This window comes from Dromiciops gliroides, chromosome 1 (assembly GCF_019393635.1).
Source record: "Dromiciops gliroides isolate mDroGli1 chromosome 1, mDroGli1.pri, whole genome shotgun sequence".
Lineage (NCBI taxonomy): Eukaryota > Metazoa > Chordata > Mammalia > Microbiotheria > Microbiotheriidae > Dromiciops > Dromiciops gliroides.
The window spans coordinates 551,038,556-551,059,494 of record NC_057861.1 but is presented as its reverse complement, the minus strand read 5'-3'; the positions used below and the strand labels follow the sequence as shown (position 1 = coordinate 551,059,494).

Genomic DNA, 20,939 nt, shown 5'->3' with positions numbered 1-20,939 from the left:
AACCTGTTGGGGACAGTCATTTTCCTATTTTTCTGGGTGTCCAGAGGCAGCTACAATGGATACAATGGATAGATCACTGTACCTGGAGTCAAGAAGACCTGAGTTCAAATCGGCTATCAGACTTTTAGTAGCTATGTGAGCCTGGACAACTCACTTAACTTCTCTCTGTCTCAGTTTTCTCAGTGTAAAATGAGGATAATAGCACTTCCCTCCCAGGGTTGTTGTGAGGATCAAATGAGCTATTTTCAAAATGCTTCACACAGTGTCTGGCACATAGTAGGTGCTTAATAAAGGCTTGTTTCCCTCCTTCCTAGCACAGTGCCTAGCACATAGAAAGCATTTCATGGTAAGCACCTATTGAATTGTATTGAATTGTCTGATATTTTCCACATATTCTCAAAACCAAAATAATTTTTATTCAAAATAATTGAATGTATCATTGACAGCAGGAGCAAGATTACACGAAACATCAAAAATTAAGGTATTAAATCTCAAAAAAATGGGAATCATAAAGACTTTTCTATTATTGTTTTTTGTGCTAGTCCCAGAAATGTCATTCCTAAAGAGGGGAAGATAAGTTACTAAGATGACAGGAGAAAGGCTAAAGTGTCTCAAATGAAATAACATAGAAATAATTATTTGCCCAGGGCCCAGAACTAGTGAGGCAACATGATATAATAGAAGTGGAATCAAGTTGGTGTCAGGGGATGTGAATTCAAATCCTGACTTTATACTTGTATTTATCTATCGGTGTGAACTTGGTCAAGACACTTTTCCTATCTGTGTTTCAGTCTCTGCAGTTATAAAATAAGGGGATTGATTTGATGATCTCCATGATTTCTTCTAATTCTATATCTTTGATCCTATGAAACTGACCAAAAGGCATAATGGAAACTCTCTCCCTTCTCTTCTCTCTGGTTTATATTTTTTGTGAAAATTTGTTTTGAAGGATACCTCCTTGTGAATTTGTGACAGGAAGATCCTTGTGTTTTCTTTATTTTTTAATGAATTTTTTTCTTAAAATCATAAACTTAATTCTAGCCTTAACACATAGGAAACACGATAAATAAAATGCCAAATAAAACCATAAATCCAAACTATACTTAGTAAAAATAAAGATTTATGCTTTCACAAAGCAATAGAAATATCTTACTTCTGCTATTAACCCTTCTGACAATTTTTGTGTAGAGTTTTGTTGCTATTGTTATTCATATGTAACTGTAGTCCTTGTGCATGTTATTATAAATATACTTTTGTTACTCTTTATAATGGTATAATTTTTTCTTGTGGATGTGATTTTTCTTGATGATAGAATGTATTGTTACTGTTACTATAAGAGGGAGCCTAGAGTAGGCGGCATGAATTTCAATGGGATTTCTGCCATTAACTGTTACTAGGGTTACTAGGCAAGTCACTTAACTGCAGTCCCTCAGACAACTCTCTAATACTTATCCACGAAAGCCCTACCTAGAAGGGTTGATCTGGAGGGAATTATGGAAATGAAATCACATATCCTTTAAGTACTTACATTTAATTTATTATATACATCTCTCATATTGAATCATCTGTACACTTTGGGCAAAACTGCTACTTAGACATATTCCTTATTAAAATAGATTACTGTATACTATTTTCTGATGTTTTAGTTAATATTTTACATTGATGATACTAATGATATGATGTTCCCAACAGCAATAATATTTATTAATGATGATGCAATTTTTCAGTCTTATCTCTGCTTGGGTTTGGGACTCAAAACCATTATAGCCTCAAAAAAGAATGGAGGAACATACCATTTTTCTCTATCTTGGAAACAGTCTAGTATGACTTCTTTGTTGTCTATCTCTGTTTCTCCATCTCTTTCTTTCACTCTTTTTCATTTCTTTTTTTTCTTTTCTTTTCTTTTTTTTTGGCAGGGCAGTGGGGGTTAAGTGACTTGCCCAGGGTCACACAGCTGGTAAGTGTCAAGTGTCTGAGTCCGGATTTGAACTCAGGTACTTCTGACTCTAGGGCTGGTGCTTTATCCACTGTGCCACCTAGCTGCCCCTCTTTCACTCTTTATCTTTCTGGACCAGACCTGTGATTTCATTACCACTGTACATTGAAGCCTGTTTTGCAATTTATAGTCTTAAAGTTGCCTGGGGGCACTGAAAGGTTAAGTGAATTGCCCAGGGCCACATAGCCAGTTAGAGGTGAGACATGAGTCTGGGCCTTCTTGACTCCAAGGCCAGTTCTTTATCTCTGATGCCGACATCTATGGGATTTCATTGTTGTTGTTCAGCCTTTTTTTTTTCCAGTTGTGTCTAACTCTTTATGACCCCATTTGGGGTTTTCTTGGCAAAGATACTGGAGTGGTTTGCCATTTCCTTCTCCAGCTCATTTTACAGATGAGGAAACTGAGGCAAACAGGGTTAAGTGACTTGTCCTTAGTCACACAGCTAGTAAATGTCTGGGACCAGAATTGAACTCAGGAAGATGAAATTTCCTGACTTCAGGTCCAGTGCTGCATCCACTTTGCTACATAGCTGCCCATCCCTCATTTTACAAAAGGCTTTTCTAATCCATCTTGATTCTGGTATCTTCCCTAAATTGATTTTTTCCTATTTATTCTCTATATAACTTGTTTGGACATAAATGGTTTGCATGTTGTCTCCCTCATTGGATTGTGAGGTCCTTGAGGTCAGGGAATATCTTTTGCCTTTCTTTGTATGTCTACCTCTTAGTACAGTGCCTGGCACATAGTAGGCTCTTAATGAATGCTTATTCACTAACTGACTGATTATCTTAGATTCATTATGATTCCTTCTTCCTCTCATTTAATTTGAATAGGTTAATGCTTTTTCTCCTTATTCATTTGTTTTCTAGTTATTTAGAATTTGTATTTTTAAAAGTGTAGTTTAGGGGGCAGCTAGGTGGTACAGAGGATAAAGCACTGGCCCTGGATTCAGGAGGATCTGAGTTCAAATCTGGCCTCAGACACTTGATACTTACTAGCTGTGTGACCCAGGGCAAGTCACTTAACCCTGCATTGCCCTGCAAAAACAAAACAAAAAAAAAGTGTAGTTTGATTATTTCCATTATAGTTCTTAAAGAATACAAATTCTAAGTAAACAGCAAACAAAAAATATGATTACCTTTGATTACAATATCATTATTTGCTTAGTTTTGTAGCCTGTTAATATAGCATTTTAAATTACTCTGCTTTTAAGTTTTCCTAGGATTTCTCCCAAGAATATTATCAATTTTTGTGGTAACTCACTACATATTTGAAAAAATAGATATATTCCTTGGTTCCCACCCTCTTTGGCAATACTCATATATCTACTCCATTCAGTTGGTTTAAACACTAAGTGTGCAACTTCTTTTTAATCTATCATTTTGTTTAATTTTTAAAATATTCTATTAGAAGAGTTTTAAAGTCTCACATTATTTTTTTGTTTTTTTGTTTTTGTTTTCGGTGAGGCAATTGGGGTTAAGTGACTTGCCCAGGGTCACACAGCTAGTAAGTGTTCAGTGTCTGAGGCCGGATTAGAACTCAGGTTCTCCTGAATCCAGGGCCTGTGCTCTATCCACTGTGCCACCTAGCTGCCCTGTCTCACATTATTTTTTTTTTTCGGGCGGGGCAGTGGGGGTTAAGTGACTTGCCCAGGGTCACACAGCTAGTAAGTGTCAAGTGTGTGAGGCCGGATTTGAACTTAGGTACTCCTGAATCCAGGGCCAGCGCTTTAACCACTGCGCCATCTAGCTGCTCCCTCACATTATTTTTAATCTGTTTCTTCTTCCAAGACTGAGCTTTTCTTTTTATAAATTTAGCTACTATATTGATTAGTACTTATATGTTCCCAATCAATATGCTCTCATTTTTAATAGTGTCTTAAAGTATGATGGCATTTTTATTTATTTCTATATTTTCTGGTTTTAATAACAGTCTTGTTATATTACAAGTGCAATTCCACATTTGAGAAATATCTGACTTGAGAATGTTAAAACTAGTCTTTCACTTGAAATCTGTGCACCTCTTTTTGCATTAGGAATGATTCCCTGATTTTTTTTAAACATCAGTTTTATGTTACTTTCAGTTTCAAATTCTTTCCCTTTTCCCAACCCATTGAGAAGGCAAGAAATACAAAACCCATTACAAATATGAAGTCATGTGAAACAAATTTCAGCATTAGCCATCTTCCCAAAAAAGGGGGAGAAAAAAGAAAGAAGAAAAAATAAAAGCTTCAATCTACACTTTAGTCTACCAGGTCTCTATTTGTAGGTGGATAGTATTTTTCCTCATTAGATCTTTGGAACTGAGGTGGGTCATTGTGTTGATCAGAGTTACTAAATCTTTCACAGTTGATTTTCTTTTTTTTTTTGCGATGTTCACACACACACACATATAGTTCTCTTGGTTTTGTTAACTTTACATCAATTTATATAAGTCTTCCCAGGTTTGTCTAAAATCCTCCCCTTCATAATTTCTCACAGCACAAAAATATTCTTTCAAATTCACAAGCAATAACTTGTTCAGCCGTTCCCTAATTGGGGGACGTGTGATTCATTTAAAGAACATATTGTTCAATTCTGGTTTTGACTCTCTTCTGCAGCTCTTTTGATGGAGGTAGTTCAATCTTTTAAAATATTGTTTTGATTGTTCTATCTGACTTCATTTTAAAACATTCTTTTAATGTTCATTTCTTTGTCAGGACTGAATATCAACTTTTATATTTTGCTAAGTGGTGCAGTGGATAGAGCACTGGGCCTGGAGTCAGGAAGACCTGAGTTGAAACTCAGATACTTTCTAGCTATGTGGCCCTGGGCAAGTCACTTAACTTCTGTTTGACTCAGTTTTCTCATCTGTAAAATGGGGATAATAATAGCACCTATTATGTGAGCTTCAAATGAGATAATATTTGACCATTCCTGGGCAGAGCCAAGATAGCAGAGGAAAGGTAGTAACCTCACAGAGCTCCCTATACAATCTCTCCAAAAACCTCCAAATAATGCCATAAGACAATTCCTGGAGCAGCAGAATCCACAAAAGGATGGCATGAGATAATTTTCCAGCCAAAGGTGGCTTAGAATGTCAGCAGGAAAGGTCAGTTGTACCTGCGTGAGAGTGAAGCAAAGCCCTGCTGCTCCACATACAGATTCTGCCCTAGGCATCACCAGAGAAAGACACCCCAGGAGCCTCTGAATCAGCTGCAGTAGAGGCTTTTTCTGGAACTAAGCTCACAATCTGGTGAAAGGGCTGAGCGGTTGGGTGGGGGGAGATTACAGGGGTCTCTGCTGGTGCTGAGGCAGAACTCGGTTGTTTTGCTCCTGTTGGGGACCAGGAAGCAGTCTTGAGTGACTGCCCAGGTGGGGGGTGGGCACAGGCTCACCCAGAACTTGCAACCACAGAGAAACAGATTTTTGTTTCCAGGTTAAAGAGCAAGTAGGCCTGGGGTTATTTACAGACTAGAGTACAGGACAGGTGAGTACAGAAAATGCCTCTCTTTAAATTGTACCACCTAGGATCCCCTGAAGCTTGGGACAGTGCATCCTGGAAGCAGTGCTCCACTTTAAGAAGGAGTTAAAAATCAAGAAATAGGCTAGAAAATGAATAGACAGAAAAAGATGTGGACCACAGAAAGTTTCTTTGATGACAAGGAAGATCAAAATACACCCTCCCAAGAAGATAACAAAGTCAAAGCTCCTACATCCAAAGCTTCCAAGAAAAATATGAATTGGTCTTAGGCCGTAGAAGCACTAAAAAAGGATTTTGAAGATAAAGTAAGAGAGGTAGAGGAAAAAATGGAAAGAGAAATGAGAGTGATGCAGGAGTGTCATGAAAAAAAAGTCAACAGTTTGAAAAGCCAAATGGAAAAGCGCCCTGAAGAAAATAATTGCTTAAGAATTAGGATTAGAATTTAGAAAGCTAATGACTTTATGAGACATCAAGACACAATAAAGAAAATCTAAATGAATGAAAAAATAGAGGGCAATGTGAAATATCTTCTTAGAAAAATAGCTGACCTAGAAAATATATCCAGGAGAGATAATTTGAAAATTATTGGACTACCTGAAAACCATGATCAAAAAGAGAGTTTAGATATTATATTCTAAGAGATTGTTGGGGAAAATTGCCCTGATATTCTAGAAGCAGAAGGTAAAATAGAAATGGAAAGAATCCACTGATCACCTCCTGAAAAAGATCCCAAAAAGAAAACTTCCAGGAATATTATAGCCAAATTCCAGAGCTCTCGGGTCAAGGAGAAAATATTACAAGCAGCCAGAAAGAAACAATTCAAGTACTATGGAGCCACAGTCAGGATAACACAAAATCTGGCAGCTTCTATATTGAAGGATCAGAGGGCATGGAATATGATATTTTGGAGGGCAAAGGAATTGGCATTACAACCAAAAATCATCTACCTAGCAAAATTGAGTATAATCTTTCAGGGGGAAAATGGGACTTCAATGAAAAAGAGGACTTTTCAGGCATTTGGGAAGAAAAGACCATAAACTGAATAGAAAATTTGACTTTCAAATACAAGACCCTAGAGAAGCATAAAAAGATAAACAGGAAAAAGAAATCGTGAGGGAGGTTAAAAGGTTAAACTGTTTACATTCCTATGTGGGATGATGAGACTTCTAACTCATAAGAACTTTCTTAGTATTAGGACAGCTGAAAGGAATAAATTTGGACAGAGGACATATATGGGAATTGATAATGAAAGGATGATATCTGTGAAGCATTTATTTATTTATTCATCTATCTATCTATCTATCTATCTATCTATCTATCTGTCTGTCTGTCCATCTGTTTTATTTTATTTTATTTTTGCAGGGCAGTCAGGGTGGGGTGGCATGCCCAGGGTCAAGGAGCTGGTGAGTGTCTTGTGTCTGAGGCTGGATTTGGGCTTGGTGCCTCCTGGGTCCAGGGCGGGCACTTTTTCCAATGTGTCACCTAAGCTGCCCCATGATGACATCTTTAAAATAAAATTAATGGGTGAGAGGATAATACTGGGAGAAAGGGAAAGGGAAAGGTAGAATGGAATAAAGTATCTCACATAAAAGCAAGAAAAAGCTTATGGAGTGGAGGGGAAGATGGGGATGGAGCAGGGGAGTGAGTGAGCCTTACTCTTATCAAAATTGGCTCAAGGAGGGAATAACATACACACCCAAGTGGGTATAATAATATATCTTGCCCTGTGGGAAAGTGGGAGGGGAAGGGAATAAGCGGGGAGAGGTGAAGGAGGGAAGGACAGATTGAGGGAGGGGCAGTCAGAAGCAAAACACTTTTGAGGAGGGAAAGGGTAAAAGAAGATAGAAAATAGAGTAAATATCACAGGGAGTGGATAAGATGGAGGGAAACAGCAATAGTAATTGGGAAAAAATTTGAAGCAGAGGTAAGAGCAATGTAAGATGATGATAATGATGGTGGTGGCACTTACTTTGCTGGGCTATTGTGAAAAAAATCCTTTGTCAGGCACAAGGTACCATATAAATATTAGCTATTATTGTTGTTGCAATAATCAACCTCATGGGTGTTTTGTAAGTAAATCTCCCTTTAAAGTACTGTATAAATGTAGTTTATTATTTAAAAAAAGATGAGCAGGATGCTATCAGAAAAAACCTGGAAAGACTTACATGAGCTGATGCAAAGTGAAATGTGCTGTATACAAAATAACAGCAATATTGTAAGATGATCTGCTGTGAATGACTTAGTTATTTTCAGCAATGCAATGATCCAAGACAATTCTGAAGGACTTTTGAAAAATGCAGTCCATATATAGAGAAAGAACTGATGGTATCTGAATACAGATGGAAGCATAATTTGTTGTTGTTAGTTCCTTTTTTAAAGTATTTTTTGTCTGCTATATTTTGCACGACTGCACATGTATAACATATTGAATTGCTTGATTTCTTAAGGGGGGGGATAGGGAAGAAAGAAGAGAATTTGGAACACAAAGTTTTAAAAATCTATGTTACAATTTGTTTGTACATGTAAGGTAGGGAAAAAATCCTCAATCAATCAATGAACAAACAAATAAATAGACAAATGAATGAATGAATGAATGAATGAATGAATAGACAGACAAACATCAATCAATAAGTAAAAAGTAAGTAAATAAATAGATAAATAAATAAATAAATGAATAAATAAGATAATATTTGGAAAGTACTTAGCACAGTGTCTGATATATTGTAAGTGCTTATAAATTTTGGCTATTATATTATTTTAAAGCCAAATTCAAAAGAACTAGTTTTCCTATATTTCATGATATTAATTTTATGACTTTTCTTTTTCCTGTGTAACTATGATATTCTTTGTTATTTAATCCTCTTTATATTTTGTCTTTCCTTTATTACCTTTTTTCTTTCAAGTCCAATTTTACCATTCAGTGATATAACAAATAACAATGGTATTAGCTATTGTTCTTACCCAATAGTAATCCCAGTAAAAAAAAAATCTATTATTCTAGGCATTCAGATGTTTCTCTAGTTCAATTCCAAACGTTGTTTTGAAGTGTAGTTTTTTTCTCCCTTTATGAAATCCTTGAAGTTCATAATTTGTTTTTGAAAATCATATAGTTTTTCCTAGGAAGTGGATTGTGGGATTAAAGCCTGCTTGTTTTCCTTAAATTTTATATTTTATAGTCCACATTTTTAATTTTTGTAGAAAAATTTTATTTTTTGACTGATATTTTTATTATTATATTTTTCTTCTTGTTTCTTGAATGATGTTTTTTTCTTTATTGTAGTTTTGAAGTTTGTGGATGTATCTGGATTCTCGCATTGTTCCTTGTTGGGGTTCTTTGTTAGGAAACTGATTTTTTTTTCAGCATTTGTTTATATAAGATTTCCAATTTCCAATTTTTCTCCCTCCATTCCCACCCTCTCCCCTCCCCCCTCCCCTAGACAGCAGGCAATCCAATATAGGTGTTTTACACACACACACACACACACACACACACACACACACACACACATATATACATACATGTGTATATGTATGTATATATATATAAACACACATATATACACACATACATATACATAACAACATTAAGCATATTCTGCATCAGTCATGCTATAAGAGAAGAATCAGAACAATAAGGAAAAACCTAAAAATAGAAAAACAGCAGCACCAAAAACAAAAGAAATAGTATGGTTCAATCAGCATCCATATTCCACAGTTCTTTTTTTTTTTCTGGATTTGGAGAGCCTTTTCCATCATGAGTCCCCTGGAACTTTCTTGTACCATTGTATTGGTGAGAAGAATCCAGTCTATCACAGTTGATCAACACATAATGTTGATGATACTGTGTACAGTGTTCTTCTGGCTCTGCTCATCTCACTCATCATCAGTTCATGCAAGTCCTTCCAGGTTTCTCTACTAATCGTTTCTTACAACACAATTCCATTACATTCATATACCACAACTTGTTCAGCCATTCCCCAACTGATGGACAATCCCTCAATTTCCAATTCCTTGCCCCCACAAAAAGAGCAGCTATAAATATTTTTGAACATGTGGGTCATTTTTCCTTTTCTATGATCTCCCTGGGGAAAAGACCCAAAAGTGGTATTGCTGGCTCAAAGGATTATGCACAGCTTTATAGCCCTTTGGGCATAATTCCAAGGAAACTGATTTTTTAAAATAGTTTTGGGAATTCAGAGGGGGCAGTTTCCTGAAATATAGCAACTGAATTATTTTCTTCTTAGAAATTTTATGGGAACTCAACAATTCTGAGTTTTTTTTCTTCTCTCTCTAGCCTTCAAATCTTATCAATTTCATTTGCATTGTTTCTAAAGATTTTGCCAGATGAATTATTTTCTGGATTTTTTTCCCTACTTCAACTGTTGTTTGCTACTTCACCTTCTATTATGTTAATCCTGTTTTTATTAGAGCCTTTAGTCCTTACAGTTCCCTATTATTTTTCACTTTACTAAGTTTTGTCATCATTTCCTCCCAAGATGAGGTTTTAAGCCTCATAGTATCAGCAGTCAAGAGCTGAAAGGGGTCTTGGAGGCCATTAAGTTAACCCTCCTCATTTTACATATAAGGAAACAACAACACATAGAGGTTAAATGACTTCCCTAGGGTCAAGGGTAGTAGGTACATGAGGCAGGATTTGTACTTAGGTCTTCCTAATTCTGAGTCCAGCACTCAATCCACTTCACCACTTTGCTGCCTTTAATATCTTTCAGGATTTAAAAAAAAATTTGAGGTCAATTCTTTTAACTTGATTGCTTTTGTGTATCTTATTTATATCCTGGGATTTCTTGAATCATTTGCAAATTGATACAACTTCAAATATGATTTTGGTATTTTTCTCTTTGATTCTCTAATTATTATTATAAGTATCAACATTGTTATTATCATCATCATTATTATATTGTATTGGAACTCTCCTTGGTATTGGAACTCTTCTTGGTATGCTTATGGTCTTGGTGTGAATTTAAAATTTCTTGCAGGAATTTCTGGCAGGTTTTTTTTTTGTGTGTGTGTGTGTCTTTATTGCTCATGTTAGAATATAAATTTCTTGAGGGCAGAGACTGTATTTATATACCTGGTCTCAAGCACAGTGCCTAGCACACATTAAGCTCTTAATAAATATTTGTTAATTGATTGATTGTTGAGAAGTGTCATAAAGTGTCATGTTCCCTTTCATCCTGTCAGTCCACATGCTTCCCAGAAGAAAGACACCTTGTATTTTCTTTGCCATCTGAATAAAATCTCCTGCCCCTGAGCATAGTTAAAAATTAGAATGGGTTGCTTAGGAGAGTTGAAAAATATTTTCTCAGCTAGTCTTCTCATTTGTTGGGATGAAACTCAGTTCAATGTCGACATCAGGAGTCAGGGCTAGGGTGTGGGAGGATTGACTGAATGACAACTTCTTAAGATTTCCTCTGGTCTCATTATTGCACAAGGAGTACAGGTAGTGAGGAAGGAAACATTAGCAAATACTGGGGGATATTCAGCACCAAAGTGCTTGGTACATGAAGTGGTTCAACGTCAGAAATTGATGCAATTTTGTTCATGGAAATTACACTAAAAACGAAGCATTGCAATCTGCCTTTCTGAAAACCCTGGGGGCCACTAAGACTTTCTATTTGATTCACAACTGCTACCTCTTATCTATCTTGTCTCCTACATTAGAATGTGAGCTCTAGGAGAACCAAGACTGGGCTGTTGTGTTGTTTACACCCCAGTGCTTAGCACATTGTTTTGCATATATTGCACGCTTAACCCATGCCTCTTCATTCATTCATTTCCACAAATTCCCTATGCTTTTCTACTGGTAGTCCTGATGCCAGTCTTGATGGTTGGTGAAAATATTCATAGGTCTTGCTGTTTTGTTTTATTTCCTAACAAGCCTAGGATAAAGATAAACTGCTACATAGTGCAGTGTGTAGAGTTCTGGGCCTAGAGTCAGACACTTACTAGTGACCCTGGGCAAGTCACTTCATCCTGTTGGCCTCAGTTTCCTCATCTGTAAAATGAGCTGGAAAAGGAAATGGCAAACCACTACAGTAACTTTGCCAGGAAAACCCCAAGTGGAGTCACGAAGGGTTGGACATGACTGAAAACACTAAACAACAACATTATCAAATTGTCGGGGTCAGTAGGGGAGAATAAAGAGGAATATTTTTCTTGCTTTGTCTTATTTTTTCTTGAGTTCTTGGTATTTAGAATCAACCAGAATTTTAATATTGCATCATTCTTTTGATTTTATAACAGTTTCATGTTCTGGGACAAAGATCGTATCAGAGTAATTTTTATCATGAGGCATCATTTAACTTTACTACGAGAGAAAGATTTCCAGAGCTGTGTTTAGATCTGTACCCAAGAACTTATTACACAGTTAATATCACCACTGTGGCATTTCCAAAACACTCAGCGCACATCATCATAGCAACACCAAGATCAGGTAGGTGCCGCCATCTTTCTCTTCTTTATATCTCATGATAGCTAAATTGTTCAGAGTGGTATAATGGAATGTGGAATCATAGTCATCGATTTAGAGCTAGGAGAGACCTTAGATGCCACAGAGTCCAACCTCTTCCTTTTTTAGATGAGAAAACTGAGGTCCAGAGAGGTTAATTTGCCCAGCGTCACAAAGCTAGTAAGTGTCTGAGGTGGGATTTGAACCCAGCTCTCCCAGACTTTAAACCTAAAACCCTGTCTACCACATAATGCTCATCCCAGCTATGACACAGTCTGACTGTTTGGCATTGGGAAGTCACTTTTCCTCTGTAGACCTTGGTCCTTTCATTTGTAAAATGGGAGGATTGGAACTCTGTGACAAAGATTTTTTTTTTTGCTAAAATTTTATGATTTAGAGATAATATGTAATTTATATAAAAATTCATTTGCTTACTCCCAAATTTACAGTTCCTAACATGCTGAGATTCTGAAATTGAGCTCCTAAAGGAAGTCGACATGGTTCAAGAGTTATTTTGATAGTAAGGAAACACTATGGCTATGACTATAATCCCAATTTGACAAAAATGTACTTCTGGGGCATGTAACTGATGGAAGTATCTAAAGAAACATGGAGGTTTTCTGAGCTAAAGATAAGTCTGAATTTAAGATTGTTTTTCTAGCCAAGAACCATTTGGGGGTTGGGATTGAGAAATCTGGTGGGCAAATCTGTGAGGAAATAGAATTTGCTTTAGAATTTAGCCTTCAATTTCATATCTTTAAAGATGGGGGGACACTTGCCCTCATAAACTTTGATGAACTATTTCTGAGCTCCTCTGAATGTATCTGTCCTTAATCTTTAGTTCCCCAATCTCAGGATTTAGCCTCTAGGGCCATAGACATTTGATAACAGCTTTGATAACAGTTTTAACAGGTCAATGAAGGACTGAGAAGAAATCTATTAAAAATCCAGACCAGTATCAAATTTCTTATCATGGATATAAGCTTCTTTGGGCAAGGATTATATTTATTTTTGTCTTGGTTTTTCTAGTGTCTGACAAAGTCCTTATACCTAAACATTTATTAAACATCTTATTGGTGCAGAGCACTGTGCTAGTCCTTTGGGAGAAAGAGAAGGGACAAGAATTTAGTAACGATAGCTAACATTTACATAGCATCTATTAGGTGCTTAATATATGCTTACTGAATGAATGAATACATAAATATTGCTGCCTTCCGCTGACCTATCCTTCCAGACTTATTGACATTATTCCACCATCTTGAACACTGATCCAGCCAAACTTGTCATCTCTCTGGTTCTCAGTCAGAATGTTCTGTCTCTTGTCTCAGTGCCTTTGCAATGGTTGTCCCCTATTCCTGGAGCATACTCTCTCCTTTCCTCTGCCTCATAGAGTCCTTCTTTTCCTTTAAGACAAAGCTGAGGCACCAAAGGTCTGATGTCTTTCCTAATCTCCTTCAACTGTTAGTGCCCTCTCTTGGTCTACTTTATGTTTAACTACTTTGTGTTTAACTACTTTGTGTTTGTGTATGTGTTTGTATATGTGTATGTGTATATGTATATGTATATGTATGTGGGTATGTGTGTGTGTATATGTGTATGTTTGTGTGTGTGTATATATATTTCATTCACTTTGTATTAATGCTGCATTTATGTTTATATGTGTTTGTTATATCTTCCAGTTAGAATGCAAGCTCATTGTGAATAAGGATTGTTTCATTCTTTTTACTTGGGTCCCAAAGCCAGTAAACTTAATATCACATGAAGTTGTCACGAGATATTTCTTATAGGCAGTTCCTAACACTGTAACAACAACAACTGACATTTATATAGTACCCACTATGTGATAGGCAGTGCACTTAGTGTGCTAAGCATTTTACAATTATTATTTCGTTTGATCCTGACCATGACCCTAAGAGGTAGGTGCTATTATCATCTCCATTTTATAGATGAAGAAACTGAGGCAGAGAAGTTAAGTGACCTGCCCAGGGTTACATAGCTAGGAAGTATCTGAGTTAATATTTGAGCTTAGATCTTCTTGAGAGCTTAGCACAGTATCTGGCACATAGTAGGTGCTATATAAATGTTAGCTATGCTTATTCAATCCTTATCTCCCCACCTTCCCACCACCCCTTGCCAAGTGACTAGCATAGTACTTTGCACCAATGTGCTGTTTAATAAATGCTTATTAAATCAAATAGCGCTGGAGAAGGTAGCAAATAAGCTCTGCTTTCTTTGTTTCCCTGGGTATAACTTTGTTGACAGAAGGTAGCTTAGACATTGTCCCTTTGGTTATTTAGCTAAGCACCTTAGAAATAGATAAAGAATATATATAGACTGCTCTCAGACTTACTGGATCCTCTTCATTCATTAAGTATTTATTTTTTTTATTTAAAAAAATTTTTTTTAAGTGAGGCAATTGGGGTTAAGTGACTTGCCCAGGGTCACACAGCTAGTAAGTGTTAAGTGTCTGAGGCCGGATTTGAACTCAGGTACTCCTGACTCCAGGGCCGGTGCTCTATCCACTTCGCTATCTAGCTACCCCCATTAAGTATTTATTAAGCTCCTATTATGTTCTAGGAACCATGCAAAATGGAAGCACTCCCTTCCCTCATGGAATTTATTATATTCTGTACAAGGAGACAACATGTAGTTATATGTGTGTACCAAAATATGTATACAAAAGAAAAACAAGGTAAGTTTAGGGAAGACAGTGATATCTGGAGGGATCAAGGAAGACCACGTGTGGAAGGCAAGGCTTGGGCTGAATTTTGATGGAAACCAGATGTCAAAGGAATGGTTCTAATTCCTGTATTCTCTTAGTTGTAACCTTAGTTCAGGTTGATTGTTGTAATGAAATGAGGCACTTGCGGGTCACTCAGTAGTTAACAAAAGGAGGTTTACTTTGTCCCAGCACAATAAGAATATGCAACAAGAATACAATGGACTTTAGATTTTCTGGATGCATCCCCCACCGACCTCACAAGGCTGGTAATCAGGACAGGATACAGTGAAGGATATGATGACTCATATGGTTTTCAGAAACTCACCTCATCAATGTCAGGGAATGCAGACCCCTAACATACCAGGAAATTGTATGCCCTTACATGACCAGGAAGTTGTGTCAGGGAAACTGGGTCAGTCTTGGGGGCAGTTTTGGCTTTTATTAATGTTAAGCCTCCCCACATTGTAGGTGGGAGTAAAGAAAAGTACATTAGGAGAAAATACTAGAGAGTCTAAGAAATGGTAGTGAGGAGGAGGCATGGAGGGAACGGCTCAAGAACAAAAGCATCAAGATGGGGGGAGGCAGCTAGGTGGTGCAGTGGATAAAGCACCAACCCTGGATTCAGGAGGACCTGAGTTCAAATCCAGCCTCAGACACTTGACACTTACTAGCTGTGTGACCCTGGGCAAGTCACTTAACCCTCATTGCCCTGCAAAAACAAAGAAAGAAAGAAAGAAAGAAAGAAAGAAAGAAAGAAAGAAAGAAAGAAAGAAAGAAAGAAAGAAAGAAAGAAAGAAAGAAAGAAAGAAAAAGAAAGAAAGAAAGAGAGAGAAAGAAAGAGGGGGACAGCTAGGTGGTGCAGTGGATAAAGCACCGGCCTTGGATTCAGGAGTACCTGAGTCCAAATCCTGCCTCAGACACTAGCTGTGTGACCCTGGGCAAGTCACTTAACCCTCATTGCCCTGCCCCCCACCCCCCCAAAAAAAAAAGAAGGAAAGAAAGAAAGAAAAGGGGGGGAAGCATCAAGATGGGAAATGGAATATTTGTTTTAAGGAACAGCAAGAAAGCCAGTTTGGTGTCCAAAGAATATATGTAGGGCAGTTTTCATAGATTGGTGCTAGGCTAGGTCATTGGATTCTGGGAGCAAGACAGTAGTTGGGCTGGGTAAGACAGGTCATGCGATTAGGTCAAGGGATAGAAAAATAAATAGGTACAGTTTGGGGGGGTGGTTCAGAAAAGAGTAGAAAATGCCTCATTTGCTTCTGCTTGGTAAAGACTAGTTTTGAAGTCTTTTCTGTCTTCTAAATCTCCCATATGGGTGGTTTCTGGAATCTCAAGGCATGCCTGAATCATGGTCCCTTATATACAGTGTTTGAACTCTTTTCCCCTCCCTCCTAAAAACAATTCAATTTGGAAACGAACTAAACAGAAAATGAAGCTGTTAGAATTTGACTCAGTCTTCTCACACACACACACTCACTCTCTTTTTTTGTGTGTGAGAACATTTTGCTTTCCTGGTTTCTGCTTCATTGGGTATACTTCCTTTTGTTTCTTGATATTTTCCTTCATTTTTATCAGCTTATTTCCCTAAGGAATCCCTCTTTGGTGTGCTAGTATTGAAGGTAGTATATGTTTACCATAAGGAAATTTACAACTTCACAGTATACAAACCTAAAGACCAAACTGGCTAGCTAGCTAGCTAGCCAGCTAGCCACAGGGCAGTCTTTTTCTTCCTTTGCAACAAAGGCCAGTGATCAGTTCTGGAGATCACATGCATGGAGACCTCCTTTATCATTGCTTTCCGGGGTTTGGGGGTGGAAATTCTTGGAACAAAAGATTGTGTTCCACATTATCTTCCAGGAGCCACTCAGAAAATGGCTGACCTTGCAGGGATAAGAAAGAGAGGAAATACTTGACCCGTGTGTTCCTGAGATAGCACAGAAGTGGGCAGAGGTTGCCAGAAGTGATTGCATGTTGGATAAAGTAGGCCAGCCTCCTAGGATTGTATTTGTATTTTCTATCATACCTCCTCCTGTGGGAAGTGCTTCATCTTTCTCTGCGAAATTGGTTTAGTATCAGCAGGTTTGTAACCCAAAAATAAAGAGGGGAAATTGGAGTGGGTGACCCAGTTCATATGAACTATATGAGAAATAACAATACTTTTTTTTTTCAAGGGGAGGGTCTGGATCTGTGATTGTATCAGTGTGGGAGAACTTCCAGTGTGGAATCTACCCTCCACTCGTACAAATAAGCAACTCATCCTCAGCCCATAGTTTTAAGAGAGTTGCCTGGGGTACCAAGATATTGACTTGCCCATAGCCACAGAGAGAGTATGTAACAGCAGGTCTTAAACCTAGATATTTCTGATTCCAAGGCCAGCTCCCTATCTGTTAAACAGTGCTGCCTCTCATACTTAATTAGCATTTTAATGTTTACAAAATACTTTTCTTAAAATATCTCTATGTGGTAGGTAGAGCTATAATTTGAGAAAGGCAATCAGGGCTTTTCCCTAGGGTGTTGGTATTTAGAGGGTTATGATAGCATGTACTCCTGTAGCAGGTGGAAACATTTAAACTTGACACATAGTTAAAATAATTAGTTAATCTTTCAGATATTTTCTGCCTTCTTTGCAGGCAATTTTTCTTTAGCTCTTACTCAGGATACAAATGACAATGTAATCTTTACCAGAAAGCATTGTCATCCAGGATGTTTTAAAATAAATTTACAAGATCAACTTTGATTTTTGTTTATTCCAGATAACAATTTCAAAAAGAAAAAAAAAACAAGTTAAAATAGAGTATCCATCCACAGGATGATGTGGTGTCCTTGTGGTCTCTGACTCTTCAGGGTAGGGTCTTGTATCCCAAGGTCGAAGGTCTCTCCCTCCATATCTTTGCCTCAAGAAAATTCTTTTAAAGTTGATCTCAGGTTGCTCTCAAGCTGCTTGCTCAGGTCACATTTTATGGTGCTTGCTTTGCCATCAGAATCACTAGTTACAACTCTAGAGCTTGATCTTAAAAGTATCAAGCTCAAGTACTATAAGATAATATTTATAAAGTGCTTAACACGGTGCCTGGAACATAGTAGGTCCTTTATAATTTTTTGTTTCCTTTTTTTCCTTAGATTTCTAAATCCTGTGTCCCTATATCTTGATAACCAAATTTTGCCTTTGTGATAGTCCCTTTGTCAGGAATCCTTCTGATCTCTGTCCATTCATTTCTTCCTCCCAGTTCTGAAATTCAATTTACCAAGCTTCTTACTCTTTTGGGATCTCCTCTCCTCTCTGATGACTAATTAACATGGGAAAAATTGTTTAAATAAACTCGGCTTTGTATAACCCCTGTCTGCTTTCAGAACCAGCTTTGAAGCTTGCTTCTTATGAAGTTGTTTTTTTCCCCCATAAAGGGGCCCAAACTATTCCCTAATGAATTTTGGAAACATTCTGAACATAGCAGAACAAGAACAGAACAAGTTTAAACACCAGGGCTTTCCTTGTTGCTTCAGTGGAGGAAATTAGTTTGGCAATGCTGCTGCTGGGGGCGTGGAGAGGGGAAGAAGCAGTCTTACGATGCCAACTTGGCCAAGTGGATTCAGTCATGTTTGAACAAAAGGCCTTTTTAAAAATTAATTAATTAATTAATTGGTTTTGAACAAAAAGTCTTGACAAAAGTCAAGGACAAAAGGTCATTTAGCTTTCTAATGCTGAACCCACATCTTTATTAGTAGGTTCCAGTTTTATGTAAAGTATCATATTACTAGAGGATAGAGCAATCTGTTGTCCGATATTCCTTGCCTTGGCTCATTTGTTCATTTACAGTGCTTACTATATACAGGCTATTATTATAGAGAGAAGTAAAGTGAAAGGATAATCGAGATGATCATAGAAGGCAGTTTTGAGAATGTGGCATTTTATCTCAGCCTTGGGGAATAAATAATAATAGCTAGGTAACGTTTATATGGGCACCTAGGTAGTGCTGTGGGTAGAGCATTGGGCCTGGACTCAGGAAGATCTGAGTTCAAATCCCCTCGAGATACTTACTGGTTGTATGACCCTGGGCAAGTCACCTAACCCTATTTGCTTCAGTTTCCTCATCTGTAAAAATGAGCTGGAGAAGGAACTGGCAAACCACTTCAGTATCTCTGCCAAGAAAACCCCAGGTAGGGTCATAAAGAGGCTAATGTGGTAGTGACACATATTACAGTTTAAATGCGAATGGGTTGGGGATAGGAAGCTGGAAGTTGAAAGCTATTCTACTAGTATAGGTATATGATTAAGGGCCCGAACTGTAAGCTGATGTCATTGGAATAGAAGGAAGGAAAAAAAATAAGTATTTATTGACTGCCTATTTATTTATACACCTACTAAGCATTTTACAAACATTATCTCATTCGATCATCTCAATGACCTTGGGAGGTAGATGCTATCATTATCCCCATTTTATAGATGAGGAAACTTAAAAAGACAGGAAATAAATGACTTGTCCAAGGTCACATAGTTAGTAAATGCCTTCCTTCAGGTCTTCCTGGCTCCTAGTCTAGCACTCTATCTATTATACCACCTAGATACCTCTAGGAATGGGAGAGAAAGATATCTTAACTTTGAAGAACAAAGTCTAAAGTTTTAAAAAATTTTATGCAAAATTCAGGATATTTGGTGGATTTTGGAGTTGGTGTCTATAAACCCTCTAAAGTAATGATTATATTAGTATATTGTGCTGTTTTGATGATTTCATTCTTATTATATTAGTTATTTAGCCTTCCTATTAGTGAAGCTTCCTATTAGCACATGAAATCAGTCTACTTTGTTGTTTTTTTGTTTGTTTGTTTTTGGTGAGGCAGTTGGGGTTAAGTGACTTGCCCAGGGTCACTCAGCTATCAAGTGACAAGTGTTTGAGGCTGGATTTGAACTCAGGTCCTCCTGAATCCAGGGCTGGTGCTCTATCCACTGCACTACCTAGCTGCACCTCAAGTCTACTTTTGAGGACAAAGGAGTAACCTATGTAGCATCTGGGGCATGTCTCACCTTGCATGTGAGTCTCCCAGACAATTCTGCCTCAGGTTCCTGGTAATTTGTTGGTATAAATATGTTCAGAAACCGTATATTAAAAACCCTCACCAATGTTTCCACTTTTGCTAATCAGCCAGAGAATATAGATACTTCAAAACAAAGATGTTTTGTGAAATAGCTTGGTAAGAAAAGTAGAAGTAAAAGATTCTCCTCATATAACAAGGGTACACTATCTGGTAAATGCAACATCAGTAGGAAGAGTGGGCATTAGGGAGCCCGGCACTCAGTGCATATGTAGAAAGAGGCACACACTTAGTGAATATATATGGCCAATGTTGGGGCACAACATGTGAAAGCACAATTCATGCCTATGATACTGCAGGACTGATATTTTCTTTCTTTTTAAAATTAATAAAGTATTTAATTTTTTTCCTGTTACATGTAAAGATAGTTCTCAACTTTTGTTTATACAAGCTTTCCAATTTCAGATTTTTCTCCCTCCTCCCTCCCCCCTCCTCTAAACAGCAGGTAATCTGATATAGGTTTATATACACACACACACACACACACACACACACACACATAATAACATTAAATATATTTCTGCATTAGTCATGTTATAAGAGAAAAATAAGAGCAATGAGGAAAAACCTCAAAATAGAAAAACAACAGCACCAAAAACAAAAGAAATAGTATGGTTCATTCAGCATCCATACTCCACAGTTCTTTTTTGTTTTTTCCTGGATTTGGAGGTCCTCTTCTATCATGAGTTCCCTGGAACTCTTCTGTACCATTGCATTGGTGAGAAGAATATAGTCCATCACAGTAGATCAACACTCAATGTAGATGTTACTGTGTACAATGTTCTTCTGGTTCTGCACATCTCACTCATCATCAGCCCACGCAAGACCCTCCAGGTTTCTCTGAACTCCTCCTGCTCATCGTTTCATACAGCACAGTAGTTTTCCATTGTATTCATATGCCACAACTTGTCCAGCCATTCCCCAATTGATAGGGCTGATATTTTCTGATGCTATCATCACTTTGGTCCTGCTGGGTTTGGTTCTCAGTGGATTCATATTATAGATAGTCTTTGGGCATATCATTCCTGTCAGATGTAGAATCAACATTTGATTTCTTTCAATCATGTAGACCCTGCCAGATGTGTATAGTTGACATAGCTTCTAGTCCCTCCTAAATGTTGCTACCTGCTTGTCTTGGTTAGCTGCTGTTTATGGTTCCCTGCTTAATTCCCGATTGCTAAACTGCACTCACTTAATGT

At 37.5% G+C, this 20,939-nt stretch overlaps 1 protein-coding gene across 1 annotated transcript in view; it reads left to right on the top strand.

Annotated features, from left to right (window-relative positions):
* The window catches only part of SUSD1 (sushi domain containing 1), a 341,419-nt gene that overhangs the window by 166,793 nt on the left and 153,687 nt on the right, over positions 1–20,939 (top strand). The window contains exon 11 of the mRNA XM_043975620.1: positions 11,723–11,912. Coding sequence (XP_043831555.1) covers positions 11,723–11,912 — 190 coding nt within the window. The remainder of the gene's footprint in view (positions 1–11,722; positions 11,913–20,939) is intronic.